General features: G+C 43.2%; 7 protein-coding genes across 7 annotated transcripts; 5 read left to right on the forward strand and 2 right to left on the reverse strand.

The window, feature by feature from the left end:
* The first annotated feature begins 1,875 nt into the window (after positions 1-1,875).
* Positions 1,876-3,335, forward strand: BDB00DRAFT_300989 (uncharacterized protein). Its single transcript, XM_053116840.1, has 6 exons — positions 1,876-1,946; positions 2,035-2,328; positions 2,406-2,566; positions 2,638-2,671; positions 2,809-2,999; positions 3,070-3,335. The coding sequence occupies exons 2-6, from the start codon at positions 2,301-2,303 to the stop codon at positions 3,229-3,231; spliced, it is 576 nt and encodes a 191-aa protein (XP_052980935.1). The 5' UTR covers positions 1,876-1,946; positions 2,035-2,300; the 3' UTR covers positions 3,232-3,335.
* Positions 3,336-3,729: 394 nt separating this feature from the next.
* On the forward strand, positions 3,730-4,907 carry BDB00DRAFT_301182 (uncharacterized protein). The gene is made up of 4 exons (XM_053116841.1): positions 3,730-3,797; positions 3,889-4,179; positions 4,259-4,404; positions 4,482-4,907. The coding sequence occupies exons 2-4, from the start codon at positions 3,933-3,935 to the stop codon at positions 4,638-4,640; spliced, it is 552 nt and encodes a 183-aa protein (XP_052980936.1). The 5' UTR covers positions 3,730-3,797; positions 3,889-3,932; the 3' UTR covers positions 4,641-4,907.
* A 752-nt stretch (positions 4,908-5,659) lies between these two features.
* BDB00DRAFT_928102 (mitochondrial carrier domain-containing protein) lies at positions 5,660-7,141 on the forward strand. Its single transcript, XM_053128912.1, has 3 exons — positions 5,660-5,861; positions 5,933-6,158; positions 6,239-7,141. The coding sequence occupies exons 1-3, from the start codon at positions 5,736-5,738 to the stop codon at positions 6,772-6,774; spliced, it is 888 nt and encodes a 295-aa protein (XP_052980937.1). The 5' UTR covers positions 5,660-5,735; the 3' UTR covers positions 6,775-7,141.
* BDB00DRAFT_817804 (uncharacterized protein) lies at positions 7,142-8,235 on the forward strand. The gene is made up of 3 exons (XM_053123097.1): positions 7,142-7,495; positions 7,611-7,752; positions 7,856-8,235. Exons 1-3 carry the CDS (start codon positions 7,370-7,372, stop codon positions 8,179-8,181), a joined length of 594 nt encoding a protein of 197 aa, XP_052980938.1. The 5' UTR covers positions 7,142-7,369; the 3' UTR covers positions 8,182-8,235.
* A 766-nt stretch (positions 8,236-9,001) lies between these two features.
* Positions 9,002-12,238, reverse strand: BDB00DRAFT_761453 (uncharacterized protein; the record flags this gene model as incomplete). The annotated part of the gene is made up of 2 exons (XM_053119266.1): positions 9,002-11,889; positions 11,983-12,238. 2 exons carry the CDS (start codon positions 12,236-12,238, stop codon positions 9,002-9,004), a joined length of 3,144 nt encoding a protein of 1,047 aa, XP_052980939.1.
* A 3,563-nt stretch (positions 12,239-15,801) lies between these two features.
* On the reverse strand, positions 15,802-17,011 carry BDB00DRAFT_817809 (No apical meristem-associated C-terminal domain-containing protein; the record flags this gene model as incomplete). The annotated part of the gene is made up of 5 exons (XM_053123098.1): positions 16,928-17,011; positions 16,564-16,903; positions 16,485-16,531; positions 15,859-16,420; positions 15,802-15,810 (listed from the first exon to the last, which is right to left on the reverse strand). The coding sequence occupies exons 3-5, from the start codon at positions 16,529-16,531 to the stop codon at positions 15,805-15,807; spliced, it is 615 nt and encodes a 204-aa protein (XP_052980940.1). The 5' UTR covers positions 16,564-16,903; positions 16,928-17,011.
* A 2,136-nt stretch (positions 17,012-19,147) lies between these two features.
* On the forward strand, positions 19,148-20,624 carry BDB00DRAFT_938206 (guanine-N(7)--methyltransferase-like protein). Its single transcript, XM_053129274.1, has 7 exons — positions 19,148-19,202; positions 19,259-19,397; positions 19,520-19,578; positions 19,680-19,989; positions 20,087-20,157; positions 20,229-20,373; positions 20,476-20,624. Exons 2-7 carry the CDS (start codon positions 19,371-19,373, stop codon positions 20,602-20,604), a joined length of 741 nt encoding a protein of 246 aa, XP_052980941.1. The 5' UTR covers positions 19,148-19,202; positions 19,259-19,370; the 3' UTR covers positions 20,605-20,624.
* The last annotated feature ends 41 nt before the right edge of the window (positions 20,625-20,665 follow it).

Raw genomic sequence — 20,665 nt, forward strand, 5'->3', positions numbered from 1 at the left:
CTCACCTGCTGCAACTCAAGATTGGCATGCCAGTGGTGTTGTTCGCAATCTCAATCCAGATGCAGGATATGCAACGGTACCAAGCTGTTCGTAACGCGACTTTTGGATTGGTGTATTGCAGTAAAAAGGATCGACGAAGGCCATGAAGGGGAGGAGCATTATCTCCTGCGGATCAATATGTGCACAACTGAGGGTGACTTCCCATTCATACTCTGTTGAAGACAATTTCCCGTTCGTCCAGCTTTTGCCATGACTATCCATAAGGCGCAGGGGCAAGCACTCACTCATGTAGGTGTCTTTCTTCAAGAAAGTGTCTTTGCTCATGGTCAGTTGTATGTTGCTCTTTCGCACGCAACCAACCCAAATACTCTATACATTGCAGTCGATATGTCAGCATCAGCAAACAGTACTAATCTATCTATAGAAAATATCGTTTACACTGAAGTACTACTACATCCACCAAGTCCACAAACAACAACAACAGAACCCATCCAATCAGCCACAGCTGCTGCCACAACCATCACATCACCAACTACTACTACTACTACTACTACTACTCCTGCTTAAATTCGTTTTTCCTTTCCAATATTTTTACCTTTTTCTCTATCTCTTTGCCATAGATTTCCTTTTTACATAACATACAACACAAAATTTCTTTTCACGTTTCTTACTCTGCCATGATGCCATAAGAGATAAGTATTCACGTGACGCAACCTTTTTTTTACTTTTTCTGAGTCACTAACGAGTAACTCGCTCACGCACCTTAATGCCTTTACCGAAACACACCATCTCTCATCTTTACCTCCAGACACCTCAAAAATGCATGCCTATTTCTCCATATTGGCGACGCCCCATGCTGGATCGGATTCCCACAATATGGCATAAAATTGACCTGTGCATGCCATATCATCTAATATGTTACATTCTGTTCCAGCACGAAGTTAAAATGTTACGAATAAGAAGCGATGGTGGACGTTTAAAGGTACATGAAGAATAGGAAAAAATGTTGACCGTTGGGTGGATAGTTCCTGGACTGCAGATGTCCCGTTTTTCTCAAAAAATACTCTTTAAAATGATAGATTGTATAATAGGGTTTAGTGTTAACAATGAGCGCAGCGAACGAGTTTCGGGTTAGAGGTAGGCGAAGCAGTAAGTAGGCTCGCGAAGCGAGCTTTGGTTAGGGTTTAGACGGGGGTGTGGGGGGAACCCCCAGGAAACATCCAATCCGTTGAATGACCCGGAGCGCGAAGGGGCTCCTTCAGCCGAGCGAAGCGAGGCAGGTGGAAGTTTATCTTTCTAAATAAAAGAAGAAATTTGTATGATTTAGTGACGTATAAATTTATATATACGAATAAAAAACCACACTTGAGCCCATTTTTATATATTAAACATTTTTTTCTTACCATAGACACCAACCATGTGTTTAACAAACTCCTCCTCTATCCTTCTTGGTCAAAATGCTCATTTGGAGTGGTTACAAATTCCAAAACGCCAATATTTCTCCAAGATATAGACATGTAACAAATAAAAATAAATTACTGGTTAATAAAAATATGAAATAAAACAACGAAATCTGTGTAATAAAAACGGGCATAGAAGAAAGCGAATTTATGGAGAGGAAAGCAGCGGTAGATTAAACTACAATGAGTTCGTCACACAACAACGCTGGGCGCAGCCATGGAGAGGAAAACAGCGGTAGATTAAAATACAATGGGTTCGTCACATAACAACGCTGGGCGCAGGCATGGAGAGGAAAGCAGCGGTAGATTAAACTACAATGGGTTCGTCACAGCCTACTCGGATTACAAGAGCGGGAAACAAAGCAGAACAATCCACAATGAGCCCATCAAGAAACCCTTTAAAAATGATTGTAAACAATAGATAAGGAGGAAAACCTGCTCGATATCTGAATAAACGCAGGTCTTAAGTTACTAGCTTGTTTCCAGGTAACATCATACGATTTCGCCCCACCCATCCTCGTTGTTTAGTGTAAAATTTCAGAGAGGAGTATACTTACACTTTCCTTTTTTCAAGTTTATGGAACACCACCAATGCAGAAGATCGTTTATACTTTATATTAGTAAATAAAAGGTGTTGAAAAAATAAAACATTGCAGCTTAGTAATACTCTTTTACCTTTTTGATTGTGCTGTGGGCAAAAAGAGCAAGATAGGTTTTCTGTTTTCTTGGGGAAGACAAGAGCTGTCTGAGTGTGTAAAAAAGAGTTTGGGTTGCTTAGTTACTAATTAAATCCTGTGAGTTGCTGCCCAAATTGTCTCTATTGATACTTTGATCGTCTCCATGACAACAACTACAGAAGTTAAAAGAGGTGAGAAAAAGAGAAATATTCATCACACAACGCATAAAAAACTAAACTACTTTTCTCTTTCCTTTTATTTTTATTAGTTGTTCGTGCTTATTTGAACGATCATGAGAATCCTAGCGTTGCCGAATTTGTTGCGACGCATGTCGATTTTATCAAACAAAACACACCTTCTGGCAAATTAGCTAACAAAGTTTGGCCAAATATCATTCGTGACGAGGCAGCGCGATTAAGGAAGATTTTAGTGAGTAGTTTTCGGAGACAGATGTACCGTATATGATCTTACAACATACTAAGTGATTTTGAATTTTTTAGACCAAAAACAGAGTCAGTTGGAAAGTATTATGCGGTAAGCTTTTGCGTATGCTTGGTCTAGTTTTTTTTGCCTTTTTTTTTCTCATGTTTGCTATTATACTAATACTTATAATGTAACATATGAAATTGCTGCTGCTACTCCTTTCACCACCAACAATATCACAAGTACAGCTTCCACCTCTGATAACCACAACTCTGCTACTTCCAACAACATCGAAATCGACCGTCCTGCTCTTACTTCTACTCCCAGCCATAATAATGCGGTTACCACCAGTTCTTCTCCAGCTCCTAATAGCATCACTCCTCCTTCCATCAATTCTGCCGCATCTTCTTCTTCATTAGGCAAACGATCTCGATCATCCGTAAGTTTGTAGAATAGGCATAGTCTTTATCTTTTCAAAGTATTCAACTTTTCATCTTCTCTTCTTTCAGAGTGCCAAAACCGATTCTTATGAATTGACTCCAGATATGAAAGAAGAATACAAACGAGCATTTGAGGCGTTGGATGATAATAAAAAATGGGTTCTAGACGATGGCACTAAAGTGGAGGATGCAATGTATGCATATGGAGCAAATTGTACTCATGAGCAGTAAGGAGATAAGCATACCCTTTGATTCGTTCTATACTCTTGATATTGAGAGCTTCTTGCTAATTAAACTAAATTATTTAGCCCCGTGCATTCATTTATTCTTGACACGGAAGACAAGTGTTGGAAATCAGTGTTCAATCCATCTCAGCTTCAACAATTAAAGTTAGCCAGCAATAAGCCGTTCTGTGAATACGATGAAGCGTGCAAAAACATGTTTTCCGTATTTTCGGAAGTTATCAAGGATGCCAAGAGTCGTAAGCTGGCTTCAATAGCATCATCGTCATCAACATCATCAGCAGCAGCAACAACAGCAGCAACAGATCTGACTATCAAAGATGAAGAAGATCTGATTGATGAGCTGTGGGAGAGACTCGCCGAAATCGGTCCCATCAATCCTCGAAAACATTACGATCTATATTGGCTACAAAAAACGATGGACCATTTTCTTAACTTATACCGGTTCAAAGTATTAGAGTGGGTCAAAAATCATGGCTCGGAAATGGACTTTATCAATCGTGTATGGACCATACTAGATCAGGTTTTCGACGATATAAGGGTTGAAACAAGAAGGTAAATTCATTAAATCAGTCGTATCCCCTCAACTAGCACATGTTTTTTATTTACAATGTCAATTAATTAATTTGTAGGGACAATGGATCAGTATCAGCCACCTTCATTGATAACGAAGATCGCGCAGTAACTGGAATGGCCGCCATTGCAGCCAAGGTGTCTTCTATCAGACCTGATCTTGTGTTATTTCAAAATGGAGTCGAGTATGGAGTCGCAGAGTGTGGGAAAGGAGACGATGAAGAGGTTGGGAAGAAAGAGATCGTGGAGACTAGTCTGCATTGTCCAAAAATCATGAAAAGCATGTTTCTGCATGCAGCGTCAAAATGTGACAACGACGAGGGTGTGACTCGAGCATTACAAATAGTTGGATTTTGTCATTTTGGTAAGTTATCAGGTTATTTAGATATATTATTTACCTTTTGCTGACAATGTTTTTTTATATCTTTTGTATTTGGGAATAGATCTTCGCATGAAAGTTTTAGTAATGGACAACGCTAATGGCTACGTCTGCAGAATCCGATCAACACCACAATACGAAATATCAACCATTCCTTCACAAATGTCATCTGGTCTACTTCCTATATTAAAACTAACTCTTAGATCCAAGGTAAATATACATTCTTTGATTATATATGTATAACATAAACTTGATGCTCATCGCACTGTTCTGTTTGATTATAATAGTTGACCATCCAATCGTCTATCAAGGTTGTCAATGATTATTCTACACGTGAAGAAGATAATGAACCCGATTTTCAAGCCAGTATGGATCAAAACAAGACACGTTTAGTACTCCCGCGACTTCAGAAATCACCCATTAAAAAACCAAAGAAATCAGTCTAAAAAGCATACAAGTAATCATCCAACGAATCTTCTAGCACATATGTACCAAGTACCATCATCACCAACATAACAACAGCCACTACCTTTTTACTTATAGCATACCCTCCGTTTATATTTTATTTTTACCCATATCAAATGTTTTTACCTATATCAAATAGTTTCAATCATATAAACACTTCTCTTGTATACATCACACTACTACATTGCATTTGTTTATTATTTTTATGCCCTTTGCGTGAAAAAAAAGATTGGCTAGTTCCCTGATGTGTTAAGGGTGACCCAATTTTGATCCAATTTCATATGATCGCTCATTTTCACCTCCTGTGGCCAAATTCAACTTCCAACGCTGTAAAAGTAAAAAAAGGGACAGCTCCTACCGCCAATCAAAAAGACCCGCCAAACGCCAAAATGAAAAATATGCCCGGCAATCATTAGGAAAAATCCTGTAGTGAGCAACCATGTCGATGAGGACTCAATGACAAGTTGGAAAGTTTCAATGTCTCTTGCCTATCATTGTTTTTTTGAAAAAAGAAACGGATTCATTTTCGAGCTCTTTTATATCTGTTGTCTACAGCATTCTTCGCCTCACCCCAATTCGTATCACAGATGCACATGACTTGGTGCTGTTTTCTTGCGTAACAAATTTCGTTCTTTAGAATGGTTGTGCGCCACTATTCTGTTATCTCCCGGTCTGCTTCTCCATCGATCATGCTCACTGACGCATTATACAGAGATGTACAGCACATCAATGAATGTTGTATTCGCCAAAGTTTATTTGTAGACTGTGTCATAAGGGATGCATCATCGCTACTATTGCTGGTGTTTGACACGACAATGATGATGTAATATAAATGGCACAACAAACAAATAGGCAGTAATCAAAGCTTCCCAATGTTTGTCATTTTAACTTTTTTGCTGGCACCGAAAAAAAATATCCCGACAGCCCCGCGCAAACCTCTCAATTTCACCTTTTTACCCACACACGCACATCAGACGGTACGCTCAGCTTGCACACAACACACACACACACACACACACACACCACCCGTGGCTTGTTCTTTGTGCTCTTTTCCTTTCTCTACTCTTTATTTTCGAATGGACATTGGCGAGGATCAATATGAATCCCTTGGGTCCAATGCGAGCATGGCACAAAACGCCATTGCCGGCGCGTTTGCCGGTATCGGCGAACATTGTTTAATGTATCCCATTGACGCATACAAGGTATAAAAAAAAGAAAGTTTTTCCAAGATTTGTAAGCAAGCACAATGCCCATACTTTGATTTCCAATATAGACACGCGTCCAAGTACTACACAAAGCAACAGCAGTGACACTACGAAATACGTGGCGAGGCGTTTATTCTGTTGTTATGGGAGCAGGACCAGCCCATGCTTTACATTTCGCGACGTTCGAATACTGTCGAGCACGATTTGCCACTTCGACGCACGATCTCGTTGCTTCGGGTGCGGCCGGAGCATGTGCAACGTTTGCACACGATGCATTAATGACGCCGTTCGATGGTAATGCCTTTTAGATATAACAACATTGACAACCCTAAATTATTTTTGACAACCTCGTATTTTCTAATTTTCCCACCCAGTGGTCAAACAACGAATGCAATTGGCGTCGTACCGAAGTGTCCGTGAATGCGCGCGCAAAATCTATGCGGCCGAAGGCTGGGCAGCCTTTTACATTTCACTTCCGACCACCTTATCCATGTCTGTCCCCTTTCAATCCCTCCAGTTTGCCATGTACGACTACGCAAGTAGTCTGCTCAATCCTAGCAACACCTATGATCCCAAATCTCACATGATGGCTGGCGCGCTCGCTGGCGCTGTCGCGTCCTCCATCACGACCCCACTCGATGTTATAAAAACGCTACTGCAGACGCGCGGTAATGCAACAGATCCACGGATACGGCATTGCTCTGGCTTTTGGGAAGGAGCTAAGCTCATTGCTGAACGTCATGGTGCAACCGGTTTCTTTCGTGGATTCAAGCCGCGTGTGTTGACTCACATGCCGAGTACAGCAATCAGCTGGAGTGTGTACGAATATTTCAAATGGTTTCTCTCGACGTATCAACCAGCAGCAACCGCAACGACAGCAACAACCACAGCGGTTTCTTCATCAACATAATTAATAGCCACCGTCACCGTCACCGTCATCTCTCTACCACTCTCACGTACTTCACCAGGCTCTCTATTCTTTTGTCCGGACACACGCTCAACACACGCTACATATTATATACAGTTACTACACGCACAACGATAGCACCCGCAATTCACATAAATATAGACGTCTTTTTCTATTCCATGCAATGATCCTCTATAGCACCTCAATATCTATGTATGCCTCCCTCTCTTCGTCTTACTTTTTATTCCTACTCTTCCTCACTTGTACACTACTATTCACGCACATATCTTGCACCACAGAAAAAAAGATAAACCATAGCAAACTAACGTATTCATGCAAAAAGCGTTTGTTGATCAAAAATAAATTCAGATCTGGCGGTTGCCATGGAGATTATGATGCTATCAGAATCGTGCCAAGAGACAGCATATCAATCATTTTTTACGGTAAGTATATATCCAATGTTTCCTACAAAGTTGTCGCTCCTTTCTCTTTTGGGAACAGGGTCTATACCAAAAAAGTAAAATCCCTCAACACACACAGAGCGGCGTCGTCCTGGGGGTCACACACTCTCTCTTTGCACATAAAGACAAGCCAAGTAATGAGCATCCATGGCAAGCTCGATGTGATTCAATCCTTGGACTCTCTACTCTATTGTCATTTTGTATATACCTATTTCCTCGATGCCAGTCTCCTTGTCCTGATTTTCCGCATATTCCTCCAACTGGTAAAGGATGAAAACTGCTCGTGTTCGCTAGTTGGTGGTGGCGACAGCTGCGACGCCAACAATGCCTTTTGTAAACCACAAGATGAAACTAAGCATCTTTGATTCCAACATTTAGCCTTTATTATCACCACGAGCACATTCACGGACATTACGTACGGCAACAGGTGTAGCAACAGCTGAACTGGGCATTTGCATTCTTATTCATGCAACAACGGAGCCAGGCCAGCCCGGTATTCTTATCGACTTTGTCGGCAATCGTAAGCTAAAATTATCTGTTGACAGCAGATATAATATTTATACTATCGACAGAACAAAAAAAAAGCTTGAAGTTGACCGCATCTGTTATGTGTGGGTGTATAGAATACCATTCAAGTTCTTTACGAGTGATTATGCTGGATATGATCATTTACATATTACAAGTAATACGTATCTTTATAACATCCAGTCTATCATCCCAACTACCCGAGAACGGCACTGTCACCACCTTACCCGTCCCAGCACCCCTGGTGTCTGCACTCGGTGCTGAAAGCCTGACACTCATGTTACCATCTACCATACCTAACGACGACGAAGAGGATCCATTTTACCGAAACGATCTTGTTGTGGATGTTGGATTACGGACGTCTCTCGACAGCGTATTACGATCGTCACCACGAGAAGATGCAGTAGACCGATTACCAGTATAGCAACAACAACAACAACACAAAAAATACGCATATAAACACATACATATACGAATACACACACACACACACACACACACACACACACATATATATATATATATATATACAAGCTCACGCGACAACCATTAAAAACGTACGACATCTCTTTCCGCTTTCCTCCTTTCTATTACATATATGCACGCACATACACACACGCACACACTGTTATTTTTAATTTTTGAAAAGGATGGGGAGGCAAAAAACCAGTATGAAAAGAGGTGACATGGGTTTCAATGAAAAGAAGCTAATGCCTCCCCTTGATTTTATATAATTATTAATCTAATTACATCTTATTTGGTTGGCGTTGGAGTTGTTTTTATACCTGGTGCCCTATTAATTTCACCGTGGTACTGCCGGGGGGAAACATAAGCGGATTGACTCTGGGCATATACACTGCGTGCGTATACAATGCAACCCGATGACATTACGTACATCCAGTGTATTGTATATATACATCGTTCTGCCTGAAGGCGTACGTCAAAGAGCAAAGATTGTATGTACCACGTTCAGCCACTGACACTCAAGTAGTGCACAAACACATGTACTGTATTTGCCTTATTTAAATTGCATATGTACATTTATTCATTATTAATTTTGTAAACGAGAGAGAACTATAAGTGGTAAGGAGAGTGTATGATATGGAGCGGCAATTATATACATGAATGGAGCTGTGAACGAAAGAGCAAAGAAGGGAATACTGCAAGTGATGTAAAAGACAGGCGTTAGATAAGAGTGAGTGTGCGTGTGGATATGTGTGATAAGCGGATATATGGAAATTAAATTAATCGAAAATCAACGAGGCAACCGATGCAACGACTTTTTCAGGGAACTGCCGACGAACCATGCGATCCAGGATAGACTTGGCCTTGCCAACCATGCTGTTGTCGACATAGGCACGGACCATGGCTTCATAGGTACTAGGTTCACGGACCACCACGCCTGCGGGGCTGGCCTTGTCGTCAGACATGCGTTCAAATAGCGCCTCAGCCTTGTTCACCATGCCCTTTTGTCCATAGCCACGCAACAGCAAGTTCTCAATGTAAGGGGAGCTACTCTTGCTGATTTGACGACACATTTGCTCATAGACCGTTTCGGCGCGGTCGAGCTGGTTGTTGCGAATCAAGGTATCCAACATGGCCTGGTAGACAACTTCTTCATCACCTGTGATATTAGCGCGGCGATGATGAGCTTGTTTCTTGACGACCATGGCGGCGACTTGATCAAACACCTTTTGGGCAGCCTCAACGTTGTTCTGGATAGTACCATAGGCATAGATCAAAGTGGCATAGTGTGTCGGCTGTGGGCGCATGTTGTCCTTTTCTTGCATATCCTTGAGCAGCCGGTGGGCCGTTTCCATGTCATAGGGTGCCATCATGCAGTAAGCTTCCATCAACAACTTGTAGGTATGGGCCGAAGGAGAGATCTGGCGACGACGCATCTCTTCGAAATAGGCGAGGGCGCGCTCGCGGTTGGGCTGCTGACGGACATAGAACTGGATCATGTTGTTGAATGGACCGATGCGGGGCTCCTGGCGCTGCAACTTGAGCATTTCGTCAAACAGGCGGACGGCATGGGCTTCAGAACCAGCGCGGACACAAGCAGAAATCACGGCACCATAAGTGATAGCATTGGGCGTCAACTTGAACAAGCGCTGCATTTCATCGAACAGACGAAGGGCGGGCTCCAACTTGCGTGCCTTGGCGAGCTTGGAAATGACCACGTTGTAAAAGAACGTAGTGGGCTTGACATGGTGGCGCTTGGCTTCGTCGTAGATGATCAATGCATCTGTGGCCTCGTCGGTAGTGGCTGCGCTTTGGGCAGTGCCAAGCAAAAGACTGGCATAGGCATTACCGTCGGGATACTGGCCCATTTTCTTGATCTGGTCATAGTACTGCTTAGCCTGCACCATGTTGCCTTGTTGTGCATAGCCGATCAGAATGCTGTTGGTAGCCATGTACACGGCGCGCTGCGCACGTTGCGACTCGAGATGTTCCTGGAAGGCCTGGACACTCAATGTGTACATTTGCTGGGCATGTTCCAAATGGCCTTGTTTGCCAGCCAGGGCAATGGCGTCACGGATCGGTTCTGGCGAAGGGACCTGACCGGCCAAGACAACTTGCTCGCGCAAAATCGACACTGCATCGCCAATTTCACCACGCACCACAGCACGCATCACATCCTTAGACAACGCATCAGCGGCAGAAGCATTTGAAGAAGAAGAAGAAGCTACCTTGGCTTCGTCTTGAGGAGAAAGGGCCATCGACAATGAATGAGGATCGAAAGCGGCCTTCCACTCTGCAGCAGCTTCCCAATCGCCAGCCAACTGCAAGCGCGATAAAACACGCAGCACAATATCCTGGGAGAGCACCAAGCCATTATCCGAGATCCGCATCGTACTCACCAAGTCCAGAACGAATTCAGCAAATGGTAGCTCGTCGTGAGCCAAGGCAAGGGCAGCTTCGTACAGAATGTGGAAATCGCGCGGGCTGGATACGCAGGCACGCTCAGCGGGGTTGGCGCGGTAGCTTTCAGTGAGCGGGCGAGCCAGGCACACGGGAATGGAAGACAAGGAGGCGGAAATGGCGCGCACCACTGCAAAAATAGGAGCGAAACGACCGTGGCAAGTCTTGACGACACAGTCGACGGTTTGAGTAGCGGCATGAATCAAGCGGGAGGAAGCCTTTTGCAACGAGCGCGACGACATGGCTTCCAAGACGGTTTGGAGAGCACCAATGGCTTCGGGGACTTGGTTCTTGTGCACAAAGTACGTCACCACACGCTCCGAAAGGACGGCGTCGGGTTCCAAACCAGCCATGCGCATATCCTCAATGACTTCCAGCGCCTTGTCGGATCGGTCGTTCTTCAAACACAACAGTGCATAGTTGGCCAGGTTACCGTACGCCTTGCTCAGATCGGTCTTGATCAAGGCATTGTAGATCTCCGTGGCCTTGGCAAATGCGTCCTTCTTCTGGCAATAGGCAGACAGGATGGGGCCATAGCTGCTTGAGTCTGGATGCACCGTCATGGTAGCCAACAGCTGCTTGGCAAGATCCATTTCGCCGCGAGCGCAATAGTGACGAATGATGGCGTTGTAAGGAATGGTGGTGACCTTGACGTCGTCGGCAGGCATGTCGTGACGCACTACGCGCAACGCATCGTCAATGAGGCCGCACTTGAGGTAAGCATCGACCATGGCGCTGTACACGTGGCAGCAAGGTGCATTCGACACTTTGAACTCGGCAAAGTAGTCCCGCGCAGCGTCGATATCGCCAGCACGGCCAAACAAATTCACAAGGGCTGCAAAAGTGACGCTGGTCTTGGGCATACTGTCGGTCATGTGGTTGTAGACCCGCAGTGCGCTCTCCTTGTCACCGTGGTGTGAAAACACTCGCAGCAGCTGGTTGAATACGTCCACCTGGAGCTCCTCCACACAGTTTTCTTTGAGCGCAGTGTTGAACAGGGCCAACGCCTTGTCGGCATTGCCTTCCAACTGCAAAGCAGCAATGTCGTTGTGGTGTTGCTTGTCATTGCCGGCACGATCGGATTGTCGACGCAGCATGGCGACGGTCTTTTGCACTTCGATATCGCGTTTGCATAGCGCACGGATGAGGAGTGAGAATGTGTTGCCGGTTGCGCGCACTGTGTTGGCCTTGGCCATATCCTCGTACACTAATATCAATTATGTCAGAATGGTCTTTTAGTGAGCTCACTCCTGGTCCTCGTATGTTTAAATAGAGTTATAGTTTAGGATTCTACACGTACCTTGAAGCATTTGTGTCAGCGGCGATCCTTCACGACGCAAACACGCGTGCGCCTCAAGAACAATGTTGTATGCCTGCTCTGAAAGAACATAGCCTTGTCGTTTGACTGCAGTGAATTCGGCCATGACGGCCTTGAGGTTACCGTCCCGCTTTGCAGCGAGTAGCCTCTCCTCGGCAACGCGCGCCTCATCGCAGGAAGTGAGTTGTTGCGGTGCTGTGAGGGGCGAAGGAGGAGGTGTTGGAAGAAGTCCCTCCATATGCATTGAAATAGATTGTTGGTGTTGTGGATCCTCATTATCATCATTGTGGTTCATGGTATGATGAGCGCGAGCAGACGAAGCCTTGGTCAGCAAATCGTTCTTGTCCCAGTTTTGATCAGGCTGTTGCTGCTGCTGCTTGTGATGCTTGTTGGATGCAAAAGATGAAAATGATGATGAAGATGATGATGAAGAAAAAGAGGATGATGATGAGCGTCGGTTGTTGTTGTGGCGTTGTCGTCGATGGTTGCGACGGTTGTTGTGTGATTTGGATGAAGATGATGAGGATGAAGAAGAAGAAGAAGAGGTGGAAGAAGAAGAGGAGGAGGTGTAGCTGGGACAAGACATATGCATTTTTGTGGTGTAGAGAAGGAGAATGAAGAAGTGTGTGCTGGTTGAAGTAAGAAAGAGAAAGAAGATGATGGACGTGGGTGATGGCCAGGTTTTTATATGTGTGGAGCATCTCATGTGTTGTCTCCGGGATTCACTATCTGATGTCTTTCTTTGTTTCTCTCGCTCCCCCTTTCTGCTGCAACGTAGGGCAAGAAAGGGTGGGACCTTGGGATGGGCCAATCAGAGCCGCGGTGAGAGGGGGTGGGGGTGGGGTGGGGCACCATATCTGATCGATGAACAGAGCCGTCTGCACCCCCCATCTATTTCGGAATGTTTCCCAGCTTAACGAATAAATTAGCCTTTATCAGATTGCCCGCTGCTGCTGCTGCTGCTGCTGCTCTCCACTTTGACTGTCCCCCGAAAAAAGCCTACATTTGCGTAACAAAGATCTTTCAACGAGTTACTATATACTGCCATGTATATAAAAATCCACATATCTATCATCAGCTGATAACGCTTATATACCATTATCTGATTCACACATAGCTTCCACGACGCGCCTCTACATGGTAACGCGCTCTGCACTTTAAGGACACGGTATATACAGGATAGTAGATGTAGCATCGTCATAGTAATGAAAATAATAATAATAATAATAAGAGCAGTGTGCATAGTGCATGATTGTGTTGCTATGCTGCAGGATTTTGTTTTATTTAAAAACAAGGCCATCTGATAATAATATTGTACATTTAATGCAAACCTCACCCACCTCCCCCCAACGGACCCCGACACATCACTTCCGTGTGGATGCTGCTAAAGCGTCTGTTCGCCGCCGCCAAGGCGCTCTATCGGTCTCGTACAGTTCTACTGTCTCATCGTATATAATACGCACCACACTATACATAATCTGCGACACACGACCCTTATACTGTCCTGTATGATATTGAAGTGGATTAACGATCTCTCCTGTAAGCATACGCTATTTAGCGAACAAGCCAGGTTTACAGTAGCCGCAGCTCTCATTAGTATGATTTCCCCGCATATGTAACATACAGTTTGTGTCATTGTAAAATGTAAAAAGCGAGGGCAAGTAAGCCATAAAAGTAAAAAGACAACCAAAGGAACAAAGAAAATACACCTCACATATTGGATATCACGTATAGAGTCTTTTGTTTATGTGCAGTGTGTGCGGGGTCGAAACGTTTTGAATATGGTTTATCCCCTTTTTCGTTTGTGTCTTGGCTCACTCAATCCACCATGTGAGCCACGATCCGAGAGAAATAAAAACGTGGGATAGGGCAAGAAAAGCCCTTCCATGTCAATTTTTATCAGATCGCTCTGCGTTGATTCTATGATTGCTGTTGATTTTTTGACCAGGTGGTTACACTGACACATACTATTTTGACCCAGATCTGATAAAAGATCTCACTTAATTTTTTCAAGATTCTCGACCCCACGACAACAGCACTACTACGTATGTATCCACTCACCATCACTACTCACTTCGTACGTGATCGTCGTCATTTAGCGCTTCAGTTTTTACATAGTGTACGTAATATATTTGTTGTTGTAACAAAACACGCCATCTATGTATTTGATTTTTATTTAATACACTAAGAGCATCCCCAGCGGTATCGCAAAAAATATCGCGAAATTTGAGCAAGCTTTCGGTCTCGAAATTTCGCTATTGCTGTAGATCCCCAGCGGACTCGCGAAAGATTTCACTTCCTCAAACTCTCTTTTTATAAAAATGCCAACCACTCGCGAACTTGCCCAAATATTTTCTGATGTTGATGCCGATGAGCTACTCTGGCTTGAACTCCATCACCGAGCAATGGAAGCTTTGAGAAAGGAGATTGAGGAAGGAGGTACCTTGAAACGTGGATCAGTCTTTGGGCGAAAGTACAAAGAGAGAAGACGCGAATTGGGACAAATGTTGCTTCAACGTGACTATTTCGACGAAGTTCCACTTCATGGTCCAGAAGAATTTCGCCGTCGTTTTCGGATGTTCCGTCCACTTTTCCTAAAAATCGTCGATGCCATTGGTAAAGAAGACGATTACTTCGTTCAAAAGAAGGATGCTGCTGGGAAGCTTGGGTTCTCGGCCATCGCGAAAGCAACTGCAGCAATGAGGCAACTTGCCTATGGTGTGCCTGCTGATGCAGTGGACGATTACCTGCGTATTGGCGAAGAGACTGCTCGTCAATGCCTGCTCCGTTTTTGTCAAGCAGTCATCGATGTTTTCGGTGAAACGTATTTACGTACACCAAATGAATCAGACATGGCAAGACTATTGGCTCAAGGAGAAGCACGCGGCTTCCCTGGAATGCTAGGCTCGGTGGATTGTACCCATTGGATTTGGAAGAATTGTCCCAAAGCGTGGCATGGAATGTACAGGGGCAAGGAAGGAGAAGCAACAGTGATCTTGGAGGCAGTAGCAGACTTTGACCTATGGATATGGCATGCTTATTTTGGGCTTCCAGGAAGCCTCAATGATATCAATGTTTTGGATCGCTCGCCTTTGTTTTTGGATCTTGCTGCTGGACGTACACCACCGGTAGCATACCGCATCAACGAAAACGAGTATACGATAGGGTATTATCTTGCTGATGGGATATATCCCAAATGGGCAACATTGGTGCAATCCATCAAGATGCCTGAAAACCTTCAAGAACAGGTATATTAAACTATTTGTTTTGTAACGCCAATATAATAATCATTTATTCTTTTGTAGCATTTCAACACGATGCAAGAAAGCGTGCGCAAAGATGTTGAGCGCGCGTTTGGTGTTCTAAAAGCTCGATACCACATCATCCAGCAGCCAGCACGTCATTGGAATATTGCAACTCTCACCAAAATTATTAACGCTTGCATCATTCTCCATAACATGACCATTGAGGATGAACGCGGTACAGAAGTTGACTATGACTACGATGATGAAGCAACTCGCCGAGAAAAAGCACGCCGCAACAAAAACAGAAAGCGAGTTCGAGTCAGCACTTCTGATTCAGATGGTATTGATGTGAATCCAGAAGAGGTTGCAGCAACAACATTAGCTACAGTGCCCGGTGATGACGCTGTTTTCAAACAGTATCTTAGTCGATATCAAGAAATCCGCGATACTCAGAAGCATCAACAACTACAAGATGATCTTGTTGTACATTTGTGGAAATCGTATGGTAAAGTCAAATGATGGATACTTTTTCTTGATTTAAAAAACTCTTATCTTCATCTCAATCCTACTCAACTACATCATGTTCATCCCCTGATGGTTCTACTGCTTCTACTTCTTCAACTTCTTCGTTCTCTTCTTCAAACTTCTCATCTTCTTCTCCATCGTCTTCTTCATCCTCTTCATCTTCTGCTCCTCCTGCAAGCAATCTTTCTAAGATCTGTTTTTGCCGGATCTCAAAGAACTGACGGCGGACGGGATCCAATTGTGAAGGATCGACAGCCATGATCTTCTCATCCCTTTCTTTTCTGTCGTCCTTCGCTTTTCTTTTCTCTACCGCCACGAGCTGCTCCAAATATCTGCTCTTTTTTCTCGTTTCTTCGAGAAATGCGGCTTGATTTTTCATCGCTTCATCAAAGTCGCGCTTGAGCTCTGTTCGAGCCTTTTCTTTTTTGTTTCCATCCGGTCTTTTGTTGGTGGATTGCGCGGTCGACGATTCACCATTATCGCCTTCTTGACCGACATTGGAAACTGCAGGTGCTTTACCTTTACCCTTCTTATTGTTGTCGGCAGGTGTATTTTTCTTTGCCTTCATTTCTTCCAGCTTGTCGTTCCACTTGTCAAAAGAACGGAGGGTTTCCCAACAAAGCTCAAATGCGAATTGTTTCTTTTCGAATCTGAAATACGCTTCCTTTGCTTGCGTACGCTGAAAGTTACTTATATCAGGCCCTGTATACTAACATGTTTTTCTTATACTTTTTATTCAATACTAACCAGACCCAGTTCATTCTGGCCACTTTGTTTCAAACCCTTAATCTGAGCGTAGTGTCCACAGAACTTTGCAACTTCTTTCTGGATGTTACGACTCCAACGGCTCATCAAGGCTTTGGCCGTTCGTTCGCCTCTGGGATCCTCGATATGCGAAGCAAAATGGGTAGCAACTTTTTGCCAGAATTGGCCACCATCCTGGTCTGTCCCTGTTTCGGCATTGATCGAGATCTTCAACCATGATTTACACAGTTGAAGATCTTCTGCTGGAGAATAGTTCAGGTTGCCTTCGCGACCTCCTGCCTTTCCAATACTCTTCTTTTCCTTCACGGAAGAGGACGAAGTAGTGGTAGGAGCGGAAGTAGGCAAAGGGGAGTTAGGTGGTTGTGGGGTGTTGGGGCGATTTTCTTGCATTTTGGTGATGATTGTGAAGTTGTTGTTGTTTTTGAGTTTATTTTAAAAAATGAGGTACAGGATCAACAAGTAGTTTCGCGAGTCGACAAATTTCGCGAGCTTGGACTCAGAATTCTGCGACTCTCAAATTATGCAAATGGTTTGGCGAGTCCGCTAGGAACAAAAAAATACAAACTCGCTCGCAAAAATTTCGAGATTTGAAATTTCGCGAGTCCGCTAGGGATGCTCTAAAAGACGGAAACTGACGACATTGCGGTTACACTAAGCAGCCGTAAACCCCCGGATTCAAAATTTCTTGTTTACTATGATATTGTTCAGTAGTAATGGCAACATCACTATACAACAAAAAAAATTAGACATGAAATAGACAGCATAAGATAAAGAAGGCAGGGGAGTGATAGATTTAGCAAGTTATCAGATCGCTCTGTAACTGCGTGCTTACAGCGTGTGTGAAGATCTGATAAATCGATAGGTAGTAGTTTACTGATCTTTGATCAGTGGCAGTAAGTAACCATAGCCAGGAATTATTAGCGCATTGCTACTGCCCACTCTATACCACGAGTTTTGCTTTCCCACTCATCCCCACGCTATATCCAAAATTAGACACAAAAACTAGGCGCGCGCGTACAACGAGTGGGGGTTGGGGGAGAACAGTAGGCGGATGATAAAAAAGGGATCTGATCGATGAAGCTGTGTGATGGTGTTACGCCCAGACCAGCTGTCTGGCGATAGATTTTGCATGATTTACAGTTCCTAAAGATTGCTGATATGTTGATGTCGACACTTAATGACGACAACAAAACGACGGACAACACTTGGCTGTCTCCCTCCTCCTCGCTCTACCCTTGTTCATCTCCTCATCGTTCTGTTATAGGCCGAGTCAGACATACTGGTACAGCAAACATCACAACATCGACAATTTTAAAAAAAAGGTTACATGATCTTGACCATACTGAGAGAGTAGTTAACTAGATTTACTTTAAATTTTACTACCTGTAGAAAAAACAGTACACGTTAATCCTAACCTAGCAGACTAGAATCTGTTATCAATCTTTTATTTTTAAAAAATATACGCGACTTTTTCGCTATCCCATAAGAATTCTACCCGTCGTCGTTGCTTTTCCTATGATTCCTGAAACTTAAATCATCTTCACCACCAGATGCACGTATCATGCCACATTCTTCAAGTCTGCTTCATTCATCGTTCTGGGTCTATAAGGCCGCTGGCTTCCCAGACTAAACTGAGGATGGTTCATTTACTCAATGCGGATGAACCTAATCTGACTTACTATAATGCAGTCGATATCATACATCAATTGCGCTATTAAGCTCCGGGATAATCTAATTTAAATAGTTCAAAGCAGGGTTCTTTTGCTTTTCTATAAATCGATCATCATCATCGCGATAGCGGTTTTGGTGCGTGTGACATATCTAGAGCTTACTGTTTATTTGTTAATATATAACGATGGCAAAAAACAGCAGCACTATAGCATTATGAATATCAAGACAAGTATGTGTGCCATTTTTAACACATTTTGCATGTACTAGTAGGATAGGCGTACAAAGCTGGTCCGTTAACTTTGACTCGTGTGAGAAACTGGAACGGACGGACCGCCAAAATAAATAAAAAAATCATGTGTTTGCGCGTTGAATTATTGGAGAGAGATAAGGTGTTTTGGATCGGCAAAAGGTGGGCAGTGATCATTTTATTAGCGGAACAATCCTAGCCGATCCGATATAGTGTGTACGACTATAAGTATGCCAGGAAGTGGGAGGGGGGGTGCGGTGGGAGGGGATGGAAATGGTTGATTAATCTTCTCCGTCATAATTATATCTGATCAGATGTTCTCGATTACTGCGTGCTTAATCCAGATCCGCTGCTACACTGTCATCACTACCCGCTTATCGCCATAACGGCCCGCTTTACATTTTGCTAATAAAGTACTCCGTTGCATTAAATTAAGGATTATATGTAGCATGACTGGTATATGCATCATATGTAGTTTTCTTGTCTTCTTTATCTGATTGCCGTCGTTTGATCAGGATTCAATAATATAATGATTGGAATATTGTTCGACTTGAGCTATTCACCTAGGAAACAGGTTTATTTTTAATATCCCAACAGCACCTTTGCATTTGCTACGGTTGAAGAAATCCATTAAATCTATTTGTACCCATACGCTTTTCGTTTCTTTGACAATATATATTCGTCTCCATGGCATCTTTATCAGAGCTCGATAATGATCGTCGATACACGCATTTCCGCCACCCGCTTCAGTATATATATGAGAAGATTACAGTAATATTTATTATTGATCATTGCTTGTCATCAGCTTAGGCTCATCACGAACGCTCCCCGCGCCAAAATTTTTTTTTGGCTTTTTTGATCTCCACACTCGGCTTTCACAGGTTGTCAGGCTTACTTCAACGCATAAAACGCCAAAAATGAGTGAAGAAGTCAAATTACCTCAAGTAAGTTTTCTTTGCATGATTAAGTCCCATTGATCGAGAAGAGGAATTCGTATAGCAGAATACTCACAACCTTAATTTATTGTTACATATACGTGTCTTTTTTCTTGTCCATGTGTGTATAGAAACGGTACTACCGTCAACGCGCTCATGCCAATCCATTCTCGGATCATCAACTTGACTAGTAAGTTATCAACGATCTATGAACAAAACGCCCCAACGAAATACAAGAAATGGAACGTTAATAAACTATTGTACAATTTTGATATCTTGAATGTATTTTAGTCCTGCAAAGCCAGAGGATATGGATTGGACTCGTCACTATCCCGAATACTACCCTGCCAAAGAAGGCCAAGAGCAGAAAAAAGTCGAATTTGCAGATATTGGATGTGGTTATGGTGGTCTTCTGATCTCAATGGCAAAGGAGTTTCCAGATAATTTGATGCTTGGTATGGAGATCCGCACAAAAGTTGAAGATTATGTTTATGAACGTATCAAGGCATTGCGAGTACAAGAACCAGGTTACTATCAGAATGTATCGATCATGCGAATGAATGCCATGAAGTTCCTTCCCAACTTTTTTGAAAAGGGCCAGGTTTGTTTTTTTTTATACTTAATACAATGGTGGTGGGGGCTAGTGTACCGTAGCCAAAGACAAATTTCATTGATTAACGGATATGTATTCGGTATAGTTGAGCAAGATGTTCTTCTTATTTCCTGATCCACACTTTAAGCAAAGAAAGCACAAGGCACGGATTATCAGGTAAATGTTCACATTATATCACGGCGGATGAATGGTAGAGTGGAACGGATCTAACATTTTTTCCATGATAGTCCTACACTACTTGCTGAATATGCATATGCTTTGCGCGTGGGCGGTGTTCTCTACACCATTACGGATGTAAAGGATCTACATGAGTGGATGGTCAAGCATTTGGACGACCATCCTTTATTCGAACGAATGTCAGATGAAGAATGCGTACGTTTTTATAACTCATGAAAGAAGTTTGGAGTGATCTTTTCGATGAAGAAGCTTATCTTTACTCATATGCGGAAAAAAAAAACTTGATGTAATATATAGGAAAAAGATCCAGCTGTGCCCCATGTACGGGAAGCTACAGAAGAAGGCAAAAAGGTGGCACGTAATCAAGGAGACAAGTACTTGGCCTGTTATCGTCGTATTGAAGATCCTTTTTATTCGCAAGCGTAAAATGTACATATAAGAGTTTTAATTTGCATTACTAAAAAATACTACTACTACTACTACTGGG

This window comes from Zychaea mexicana, assembly GCF_025766255.1.
Source record: "Zychaea mexicana strain RSA 1403 chromosome Unknown BDB00scaffold_26, whole genome shotgun sequence".
NCBI lineage: Eukaryota > Fungi > Mucoromycota > Mucoromycetes > Mucorales > Lichtheimiaceae > Zychaea > Zychaea mexicana.